Below are 12,103 nucleotides of genomic sequence, written 5' to 3'. Positions count from 1 at the left end.
CTGCTAAGTGTGGTCACTCGACCTCATACCTCTTCAGCCTCAGCAATGGAAAACAAATTATCTAATGCTTCCTTTTCAGCAGGTCTGACTTTAGGGGAGAGACTCTCCAAACAATAATAGTGAGTTTTGTTGAAATACTGAATGCAATCAAAGTGAAAGTAAAGTGAAATTTATTAGTTACACAGGTGGGGGGGCTAAGGGTGGGGTGGCTAGGGGCGTGGGGGGGGGTTAGGGGTGTGGGGGTGCAGGGTGGAGCTATACTGGGATTCTTGGTGGTGGAATATGTGCACTGGTGAAGGGATGGGTATTCGAGCATTGTATAACTGAGATTTAAACCTGAAAACTTTGTAACTTTCCACATGGTGACTCAATAAAAAAAATTAAAATAAAAAAAAGGGGTAAACTATCAATCTATCAAAATAAGAGCTAAACTATCAAAATAAGAGGTATCGTGATGAAATACTTTTGAAATTATATTAAACATTTGCATATACATAAAATTATTTCAGAATTTCATATCATATTTAATGTTTATTAATAGCATCACTTACTAAAATGAATAAAGTATTTTTCATAAATGTATTATTGATGGAATATATTAAAGATCAATAAGTAAAAATGTTATTTTATAAAATATATAAAGATTTCTATTTGTGATATGTAGATACCATCCTTGATGATTTTGAACATGTGTAGGTAAGCATGTTTATTGATTTATAGGTGCTATTATCTTTAAATCTCTAAATTTTCTATAAATCACATCAATCTGATTATCACCTGGTCTGATAAATTCTGGCTTCCCCTCTTGCCTGGTTGTGGGAAATAAAGTTTAGTTAACTAGAAAGACAATGTCTATCATTGAATTTCAAAACATGCTTTAATATTCATCTCAGAGGCATTAATTTGTGAGAAATAAAAATTGAGTTCCAAAAGCTTGGAAAAAAAATAAAATTTTTACATTTAAAATTTAAAAATTTTTACATTTTTAATTTTTAAAAATTTCATAGAAAAAATGTAAATTTTTTTTTAAATTTTTAAATTTTATGTTTACTAAAAACTCAATTATTTACCAAGTTATTTATTATACAGTCATTTCAAACGTTTAGTGTTCCAACACCACCTGTGTTCCCATTTTCCCTCGCATCCCCAACCTGCCCCCTTAGGCACAAAATAGATTTTCTTTATATTATTTGTTCCAACAAAACATTAAGAAATGCAAATAGAATGATCAGAAAATAAATCAGTAAGAGCTGATTTGCGATTGTATATGACTTTAACCTCTTTTAATACACTATAATAAAATGCTTATTCTCATTTACATAAATAAGTTCTCAACTCTGGAATAATCTCAAGTACATTTCATTACATTTTATTTTATATTTGGAACTCACTATGGTAATGGCCATGCTTCACTTGTCTTTCATAAACTTAAAAAAAATTCTGTGGTAATATATTTTGGAGTTTACATAAAATAGGTAAGACCTATTTTTGTAAATTTTGCCTACATTTTATATAAACACTGTGGTTTGCAAAATTGTTCATGATGATTTGTTATGGTATTAAATATTCCAACACAAGTCAGACCACCATTAATACCTTTCCTGCAAGGTATGTGAAATATTATGTGGGGAAGAGATATATGTTTAAAAAATGTAAAATTTTACATTTAAAAATTTTTACATTTAAAAATTTTTAAAATTTCATAGAAAAAATGTCCTATTTTTAAATTTGTTTTTGATTAAAAAAAATTTGCCTATGGGCTGCACCTGGCAGTGCTCAGGACTTACTCTTGTCTCTGCATTCAGGAATTACTCCTAGCAGGACTCAAGGGACCATATGGAATGCTGGGGATTGTGTCTGGGCTGGCAGGTGCAAGGCAGGAGCTCTACCCATTGGACTACCACTTTGGCCAAATTTTCTCTTTAATTTAGGATGCCAAGTACACCGACAGAAACCAAAGGAAGTTGAATATAATATACAACCAAGTGGAATAACTTTCTTCTGAGTAGTATACATCATGTACTTTCTAAACAAAAAAGAATTACAATGGGAAAGTAAAGACCCAAACTGCTTAAAAGAACTTGGGTCTGTAACTCCACCAGTGAAGTTATTCATCACAATCCTGACATTATGATCAGGATTTATTAATTATTCAGAGAATGATTGGGCAAAAGACCTAGAAAACATTATGCTTTCCTGGCATGAGCTAAAAAACTACTCTCAGGTAAAGATCCTGAGTTCCTGGAAAGGGAATAACATAAGAACTAACTAAAGAGAAGGAACAAACAAACAAAAATTGTTTGGGGGCCTCACCCAGCAGTGCTCAGGGCTTACTCCTGGCTCTGCACACAGGCATCACTCCTGGCCGTGCTCAGGAGATCAATATGGGATGCCGAGGATCAAACTGCATCAAATATGCATGCAAAGCAAACACCCTACCTGCTGTACTATCTCTCTGGCCTCTTAGGTAAGATTTTAGCAATACAATTCTAACATTTTCTAAGAGGATTCTTACTTGTATGACTGTCAAGAAAGTTTCCACGATCAAAAGGCCCATGTGGCCCACTCCCGGCTAGATTTATGATGTGAAAGCAATGTGCCTTGGTGGTAATCAACCCAGAGTTCTATTTTAGTTTTTTCTTTATTTCAACACAGCATTCAAATGCCTGTTTCTCTCTTAGCTGAGAGACAGAGAATAACAAATGGCAAGTGATAGTAAAAATAAGACAGGCTTATTTCTCTTGAAAAAAATAGGTATTGCCATACATTTCAGGAAAATATAATGAAAAATGCTGACACACGTTACCTCCTCTTCTACTGACTGGTATTCCTTATCCTCTGGAGCAAGATCTAGCAAAATAGTCCCCTGATTAACACAGTGAAAAGTCAAATAAGGATTCGTGCCTGCAGGAAAGGAAAAATGGCACACTTAAACCACATTGTTCTGGCTCTATTTTAGAGACAACTTGGTCATAAATAATCGATAATTTGGAACAAGACTGCAATCTGAATCTAATCCATAAATCTATTAAACACATAAACAAGAGAAGAAATGGAGAGTTTCTTGAGTACACAGAAGAAATCAGTAAGTATTTGCTGAACTGAACTCAATCAAGGAACATATATGGAGTCATGTCCGATGACAAAAAAGAAACATACATTGTACTGACACTATCCCAGGTCTAAAGTTAAAACACATATTGAAACAGTCTGAAATGGCTTGAAATCTTGAAATGTCAATATGGATAAGTTTCAAATGCATCATTCATGTTTATTTCACTATCCTTGGTCATTTAATAGACACACAAATAAGACTGAAGTTCAATACTTCCTTATGTTTATTTTAGGAAGTAAACTAAGTGGGTTTTTATTGAAGGTGTTTTTGGGTCACACCTAGCAGTGCTGAGGGCTTACTCTTGGCAGCTCAGGGGACCATACGTGGTATGAGGGACTGAACTTAGGTCTGCTGCATGCAAGACAAATAGCCTACCTAAAAAGATTTACTTAGAGAAATGTGAGGGGAGAGAATGGAGAGAGGGGCGGGGAGAGAGGAAGAGAGTTAGAGAGATGGAGGGAGGGGAAGGAGAGGAAGGGGAAGGAGGAAGGAAAAGAGAGGGGGCCTCCTAATATTAAATTTCATAACACCTTTGAAATTTTATTGGCACTGAAGACTAAATGCCTCTCATTTTTCTTTCCTAGAGTGAAAGCAATTCTAACTAATAAATATTAAAACACATGAAGAAGAAAGAGAAGAGACAATATATTCTAAGCATAATGGAAAAGTCTGAGTTGATAATTGAGAGGAGGAAAGTTCAAGATGAGGTAAAAGAGCAAGGTCAAGATTCTGAAGGGTCATGCTTTAATGCCTGATATAATCCTGCATATGATAGGTTTCTACTTGAAGGGGTTACAACACAGGGAAAGAACTGGAAGGCGGCAAAGGTGAAGATGAATTATAAGCTGGATGGTGTGTGACTGTCCAGGAGAGGGGATGGTAGACTGCATCTGGTGACTACATTTAAGATATAAAGTGTGGGGAGTAAGAAGAATGATGCAGATATCCTTGGCAGAGAAGCAAGAGGGAGTCTGAAGCGAATAGCTCGGACAGAGTCATGAGCACAAGTTCCGGCTCAGTGTGAGTCCTAATGTCAGTCCTGAGGCTTACTTTATATCACCAATCTCTGAGATTGTTTCTCAAATGCTTACCTTGTTGTCCACCCAAAAGTCTTTCTACTCCTTTGATTAATTTGTGGCGGTGTCCATATGCATTGATACCTATTTCTTTCAACTCTTCATGACCCATATCAGCCAACACATCCAGTGTTATCTGAAAGATGAACCAAAATAGTTGCCAAAAATATTTAACAATTCCTCAACTGAGTTACTTTGCTAATCTTACCAGCACTTTACTCTCTTGAAATACTCCTTCATCTGCTTTTGGTTACTGGAAATTGAAGCTGGAGGGACAGTACTTTCTTTTCTTTTTTCACTTTTTAAATAAAGTAATCACTGTTTTTATCTTCTTTTAGATTGTTAGAAATATCATCTATTGCTTGCCTTTAGAAAAAAAAATCAGCTTGATGATGGGGAAATATCAGCTCTGGCAATTGAACAGGTAGTAGAGAAGAATGTGAGACCAAAGAGACAGATTAACATAAGGAGACCCAACATGGCAAAAAAGGAGTAAGGGGTCTTAGGTTCAGAAGAATCTGAATAAAGATAGCAAGAACTTCCTAGTACTAAGAAATATTCAAATGTGTAAGATGCTGTTGAAAGAGTGAGATTTATATCCCAAATGTTAAGATTATAGATTAGGGCCTGAGGGCACAGTGGGTAGGGACTTTGTCTTGTACCCATTAGGCATGGGTTCAATCCCCCAGAGCCCATATGATCCCCAGAGCCATGTCATAAGTACGAGAGCTCAAAGTCATGAGTACTGAGCACTACCAGTGTGGCCCAACCCGTCCCCCCGCCCCCCAAAAGAATATAGACCATTTTACATAGAAGCAATATAAAGAATTCCAATCTGAAGAAAAATCCTTTATTTAGTTAGTTCTTGTTCCTGGAGCGAGCAGACGCCATTGGGCTACACTAGCATGCAACAGGGATGAATAGAGACATCACTGGCTCCTGCTCCAGCAAATCGATGAGCAACGGGATGACAGATGATACAGGTGGTAAGATTTAATAACCCCCTAGTCTCAACATAATCCTTTCTTGAAGGAACAAAATAATGATTTAAAGTTTGTTTAAAAAACATTACTCATTCTTGTAAATGGGAGCTAGAACCAAGACTCAAAATTATTTAATGCCTTTGTTGATGAACAGTTGCTATGATTCTACCGCCACCCAGTGGCAGTACTCTGAACAGAGTGAAATCCACTCAGTTTTCCTAAAAGGGAAAACATGAGCTTTTCCATTTCAGAAGTAGCTGTCCTATAAACTATTTCCCAAAATTAGCCCTTGATTTCCATTCCAAGGAAAACTGGATAAATCCTTCTATAAATAACTCATTTCCAAATAAAATGAAATGCTTTTTAGTCTAACTATAGTTCTATTTGCACACGATATTTGAAAAATAAAAATGAAGTCTGGGACTACTGATTTTTATTGTCAGAATAAAATCTCATATATAAGGGAGTCCAATCTTCTCAGAGCAACAAGCAGGCATCTACTCACCCTTTGGAAATAATTTACTATACTTCTTCAAAATCATTTAATAAAAATAATTGCTCCTTTGCACAAGCAATTAATAATCTACTTCAGATCATTTAAAGGGAACAGTGTTTAAACAGCAAAAGTTTTGAAATTTACATCTTGATGAATAGAACAGTTCACAGAATTATAGGTGCAGAAGCCTGCTGCATGAGCTGGGAGAAGGCAGCTGGAATAGACCGTAACCCCAAAGTTGAGAGTATAGGGGAAATTGTCTGCCATAGAGGCTGGGGGAGGGTTGAAAAGTGGGGAAGAGATACTGGGGACATTGGTGGTGGACAATGTGCACTCGTGGAGGGATTGGTCTTCGATCACTGTATGACTGAAACTCAAATATGAAAGCTTTGTAACTATCTCACGATGATTCAATAAAAAAAGAATTATAGGGGTTGGGGTGATAGCACAGCAGGTAGGGCGTTTGCCTTGCACACGGCTGACCCAGGTTCGATTCCCAGCATCCCATAAGGTCCCCTGAGCACCGCCAGGAGTAATTCCTGAGTACATGAGCCAGGAGTAACCCCTGTGCATTGCCGGGTGTGACCCAAAAAGCAAAAAAAAAAAAAAAAAAAGAATTATAGATGCCTGTATAATTTTAGCTAGATAAAATTTTATTATAATTTGGAAACATGTACAATCTACATTATTAATATCCCCTTTTTTCTTCCTAAATAACCTGAGTTCAAACAAGGTTGATTAAAAAAAAAGCAGGGCCTCATATCTCTAATTAGCAGTTCCAATCCCAAGGTTCCTTACACTCTTCTGAATTGACATGGTGCATATCTGGAAGTAACAGAAATCAAGCCAGTAAACACAGTGTTCTCTACCTGCCATTAGGTTCCAAACCTTTTACACTCATGGGCCATACCCCGTCAGAGGCCTAGAAGTGGAAACCACTGCTCTAGAGGTTCTCAAGGAGAGATGGAGAATGACTGTTCATAACAAAAACACCTCATTTAATTCTCACAATAAACCAGTAAGTAACATTAATGTCCATCCGAGAAAATAGGCTCAGGCAAGTCAGAAAGACCATTCATAGAAGAACAGAAAGGTATTATAGTAGCTGTCTTTCCCTAGTGCCTCTCTTCCCCACTTTCCCTGCCTCCCTTCTTCCATCTCCTTTTGAGGGGGGTGGGGCGGGCGGGGACTTATTCTTGGCCCTGCAGGCAGGATCACTCCTGGCAGGCTCAGGAGACCTTACGGGATGCATGGAATCAAACCCAGTCGGCTGTGTGCAAGGCAAACACCCTACCTGCTATACTACTGCTCTGGCCCCCAGCTTCTATTTCTTAATAATGATGACAACTAGAAGAAAGCAGAAAGCTAAAATAACTAAACTTGAGTTTAGGTGCTTAGAATTATATCTAGGAAATCATAGGTTTGTTATTTCTTTATACTGAGCACATATTAAAATCAAATTATAATTTAAAAAAGAAAGATAATCCATGCAGCAGCTAATTTATCTTGTATATTATGCAAATACCACTTCAAGAACTATTTTTTGTCCTAAGATTTGTTAATTTTCCAGGAATGGGGAAAGAAAGAATTAAAAAAAAAAAAGACAATTCTTTTACTAGGGTTTAGAAGACTGAAGACTAGAGTAACAATTAAACTAACTATAAATTCATATTCACAATATTTATTTGAATCCATGCTTTTATCTTTAAATAATTTTAACTAGAAACTTATGTATTTATAGTATGCATGGTGTTGGATTTTTATTGTAAATTTGATTTACAATGTTGTTCATAATACAGTTGTTTCAACAAAAACCAATTCCACCACCAGTGTGACTTTCTACCAATGTCCCTGTTTCTCTCCCACCGTTCAAGCCTACCCCCTTGGCAGGTACAAAACATATCTACTTCATACTGCTTCTGAAACAAAAAAGCAAATAGAATTATCAGGGGATAGAACAGTAAAAGTCAATCTGTGATGACTGTTGCATCTCGCATGGTGTTACTTAAAGTCACTGATTTTTACTCAGCTGGTTGGTGCTATTTGACTCTATCTTGTTACTGTCTTTGCTCACTGAAATTCTATGCAAGTTTTCCGTCAAATCTGCTGTGTTCCTACTGGGCTGGATGTAAATACCGTGAAATTCAGAGGTGCCCAGTGGTCACATATGTGGCCATGTGCTTCAGGAATCATGGAGCTGGACCCATTTATAGGGCAGAGGAGTTGGGTGTGGGGGTTACGGGGCCTGGTGGGAAAGGAGGGGAATCTGCCTGTCCCCAATGCAAGAAGGACTCAAGAGTTTTCAGCTCGGAGACTGATCTACCTGGAACCACTTGGTGGTTTGGCAGCTTGCTGAGATTCAGCTGTGCAGCTGGGGCCTGTTTATGCACAGAGAATCTCGGGTGTGGTAGCTGCTGGGGCTAACCAGAAGGGAAAGGAAATCTGCCCACCCACATTCCAAAAGCCCTCAGAGTTTTCAGCCCTGAGATTAATCTACATTTGATGGCTTGTTGAGGGTGTTGGACTTTTAACTAGCTGTACTATGGGTCATTTCACAATATATAAAAATAGTGAATCATGATGCTGTATTCTTAAAGTGTACCTATGTTGAAGCTAATCTGTCAAAACCCCAATCTTTAAATAAATATTTTAAATAAATATTTTGTAAAGTATATAAAATCACACTTTACAAAAACATGTGGGTCATAAACAGGCCTACATTGATCATGAATAGGCCCATAAAGAGTCTTCTAATTTCTATTGCATGTACATTCCAGAAGTTACAATGTGAATCAAGTTGCATTTAATAAAGGAATGGTGCAAATAACACTTATATTTAATAACAAAGATGATTGCTATATGTTATTTAAAATAAAACCTGACAAATATTTATGTTAACAAGTCCAGTTAGTTAAGCAACTACTAAGCATGTAACTGTGAAGGCTTAGCTGAGATAAGGCTAGGGCGCTAGAAGGGAAATGTTCCAGGAACCAGGAATAAAGTATCTCTTTTCCCAATCCACTTGGTGAGAAGGAGCCAAGAGCAGTAACAGAAGGGCTTTCTAGCTCATGCTACACAGACACAAAAACAATGGGCACAATATATGTACATTCACTATCTCTCCCCAGATACTCTGATCATTAGCATATACTACTGGCTTGATAACAGAATGCCAATGGGAAAAAGTTCAATAGGCAAGTTAAAAAGTGTTACGGCTTTCATTATTCTATAGCTGAAGACTGGTCAAGGAACACTTGAATTCAAAATGAAAATGAATCTGATTGCTTATTACTTAGTCTAGGACAGTCAAATGTGGTTCATTACCAAAAAAAAATGTCACTTGCCTGGAAGAAAGGACAGTGGTGATGTAATATACTTTAAATAAAATAGTCAACATATTGATTAAAAAAAAAAAAGAGGCTTGGGGAAAAAAGAAATCAAGGAACCCATTTACTCAGACAGAACAAAGCTGTAGTGAAAAAAAGATAAAAAAAAAATTCATGCAACCAGGATAAGCTGTCAAGAGAACTTATTGTGACTAAATTATTAAACTATTAAAATCAATCAGATGGGAGAGTCATGCCACAGGAGATTAGTAAATGGAAGAGACAGTAAGAACAAAAAGCATACATGTATGATGCAATCTGATTGAAAAAGATGAAACTCAATTCCTTTGAAAAACTATCATCAGTCAATTTAAGTAATTTGTCTAAGTTATAATCTTAGTTCATTAAGTCAAGAAGTATAAAATATTGGTGTGGATATAATTTAGAAAGAAGGGATTAAGTTGGGTTATGGCAATTAAATTTCTAAAATCCCTCCAATACCTTCAGAAAAAAAGGAAAAAATATTCTATTTACAATATTCTCATAAGAAATCTCAAAATACAGTGAAACAATGGAAGGTGAAGTTTAAAGGGAAAAGGAAATTATTACAGCCGGGTATAAAGTTTTTACCAGTAGACAGAAGACCCATCTGATGCTTCATTAACACATATTTCACTAACAGAGACAGAAGTCAGATAGGAATTTTGACTTTTTGTGGACATTTGAAAGAATATTTTACAGGTAAAGTGACATGTTTAAAATACATTAAATAACCAGTAATGGGGAGAAAATAATCAGAATTAAGATATACTTTTTTTTTACCCCAGGGATATTGCTACTCAATTATTTTGGTCATTAGGGCATTACAGATGAACAACAATCAACAATAAATTGAAATTTAGCTAAGAAAAAAGAAAAGGTATTAAAAAAATGATTCCATTTAAATGATAGAAAAAGGATCCAGGTTTTAAATTAAGTCAGATGACTTTAAGTATAAAAACCACAATGAGGCAGCAGCCAGTAAGGAATTTGGTAACTCTGTTCATACAGAGAATAAATGAAAAAGGTCACAAATTTGTCCCCAAATAAGAGGAAGTCTATAGGAGTAGGTGGCTGCAGGGGTCAGCCCCTTGCTCTCTAGCTCTCAGAAAGTCTGACCAGTCAATTGTGTTCTCATCCGCAAGCCCCATGGAGGAAATGTCAACCTTTGTTTACATTTGTTAAAAGCAACATACAGAAGGGTCAGGAGGCCGCAAGAGAGTCCTCACACATGTGTGGTCAGCATTCGCTACACTGGAAAAGTTTTTCCCAACTGGAAAAGCAGTGCCTTCCAGGCAACAAGGCCTGTGTAGAGAGGCTCCCTGGTGGGTGGGAACAGGCAGTCACTGAGGGAATGGAGGAAAACTGGAACAAAAGAACACCTTCAGCCTCTACAACAGCCCCTCAAGCACCTACAAAAGTAGGCTCCTCAAAAGGCTCCTTCTCAGGTTCTGAAAAAGTGTGCCTGTGTTTTTCCATAAAGCTTTCCTTCCTGTTTCTAAATAAGCCCATTTGCTGGTGAAATAACTGGCTGTGAGGTAATGACACCTCTGCAGATGCTAAGGATCCTGAATAGAGATCGTCTTAAGCTTTAACCTGAGAGGAGCACACAGCAGAGAGAACAGACAGTGAGTAGGCAATATGAAAAAGGAGAGAAATATGGCTCCAAGCCACAGGGCCAGGGGGCCAGGAGCAAGAGGTGAATTTCCTCTTCAACTTTCCAACTGCAGTTTGGCCTGACTATCACTGGATTTGGAACATTCAGCTTCCAGAACTGTGAGAATTAAATTTCTCAGAAAAGAACTGAATTTTTATTGTTTAAGTCAGTAAGCTTGTGATCATTTGTTACAGTAGTTCTATGAAACTAGTAATATATTTGTAGACTAGAAGCTAGATTTCTATGAAAAATAGGAAAATATAAACAGGACTGAGATCAGTGGATCCAGTGGGTAGATCTTGGCACACATTAAATAAGCAATTATTCCTCCCAAATTGTAGGAAGCCAGCATCCCACATAGATGCTTAAAATGTCATTTCTATATCTGAGTGAACAACAATAATTTCTAAAGACCTGTCTCTTTCTCAGATTCTAAATATATCAATAACTTTCTAGAATCATCTAGTATCTAATTCAACATAAGAACAGAATGCGAAACATAAAGATCTCAATTCATTAATGCTGTTAGGATGACTTCACAGCTAAGACCTTAGATGCTAACATCTAACATTCTGAAAATATAATTGGCCTATTTTGAGGGTATGGCCAATTCTGGGATCAACTTTGCTTTGGACTTCAGTTACTTATCAGGAAAATTATAACAGTGATTTAAAAGAGGATGCATTTATCTACTTTTGTCATTTTTAAATTTTTTTGCCACACCCAGCGGTGCTAATGGTTTTTTCCTGATTCTGGGTTCATGGATCACTCCTAGTAGGGTTTGGGGGACCATATGGAGTATCAGGTGTGCTCATGACAAGCTCCTATTTTGTTATACAATCTCTCCAGCCTTCCAAAGGTGCACTTTTCTATTAATTTTTTTGATTAAATGAACAACTGCTTCATAAAATTTTTGCAAAATATCACACAATTTTTTCCTTTGCTTTAAAGTGGATAAGTAAGGGATGAATAAATGTCAGCAGGTTTTGGAAGCAAAATAATCAAATATGTTGAAAATATTCATGTTTTATAGTATAATTTTTGACATAATTAAACTTATGGAACCTCGAAGCTAAAAGGACATAACAAAATAAGAATAATTTGCTATGGGGCTGAAGCAGGAGTACAGTGGGTAAGGAACTTGCCGCACTGCACACCTGGATTCCCTTTCCGGCCCCCCAGGAACACTGACAGGAGTGATCCTTGAGCAGAGTCAGGAATAAGCCCTGGGGATGGCCCCCAAATCACCACCATCAACAAAAAAGACTTCTACCACCAATTAGACATTTTGGGAAAAGAAGTATAAAAAACTGGGTCCTTTGGTTTCTTTATAAATTTGCTGTAGGTTAAAAAAAAAGCAGTTGAGAGGCAAAAGTAAAATGCATGGTAATGAATGATTCTATTTAATTTA

The 12,103-nt window shown here is 36.7% G+C and overlaps 1 protein-coding gene across 2 annotated transcripts in view; it reads right to left on the bottom strand.

Moving 5' to 3' along the window:
- TNKS (tankyrase) overlaps positions 1-12,103 on the bottom strand; it is a 220,061-nt gene that overhangs the window by 20,339 nt on the left and 187,619 nt on the right. For both annotated transcript variants that reach the window (XM_055139929.1, XM_004618903.3), the window contains exons 21-22: positions 4,207-4,327; positions 2,807-2,904 (exon numbers count right to left, since the gene is read on the bottom strand). In XM_055139929.1, the coding sequence (XP_054995904.1) occupies positions 2,807-2,904; positions 4,207-4,327 (219 nt within the window). The remainder of the gene's footprint in view (positions 1-2,806; positions 2,905-4,206; positions 4,328-12,103) is intronic.

The sequence above is a fragment of the Sorex araneus genome, chromosome 1, assembly GCF_027595985.1.
Source record: "Sorex araneus isolate mSorAra2 chromosome 1, mSorAra2.pri, whole genome shotgun sequence".
Lineage (NCBI taxonomy): Eukaryota > Metazoa > Chordata > Mammalia > Eulipotyphla > Soricidae > Sorex > Sorex araneus.
Note: the sequence above shows the minus strand (reverse complement) of the source record. Positions and strands in the feature narration are given on the sequence as shown.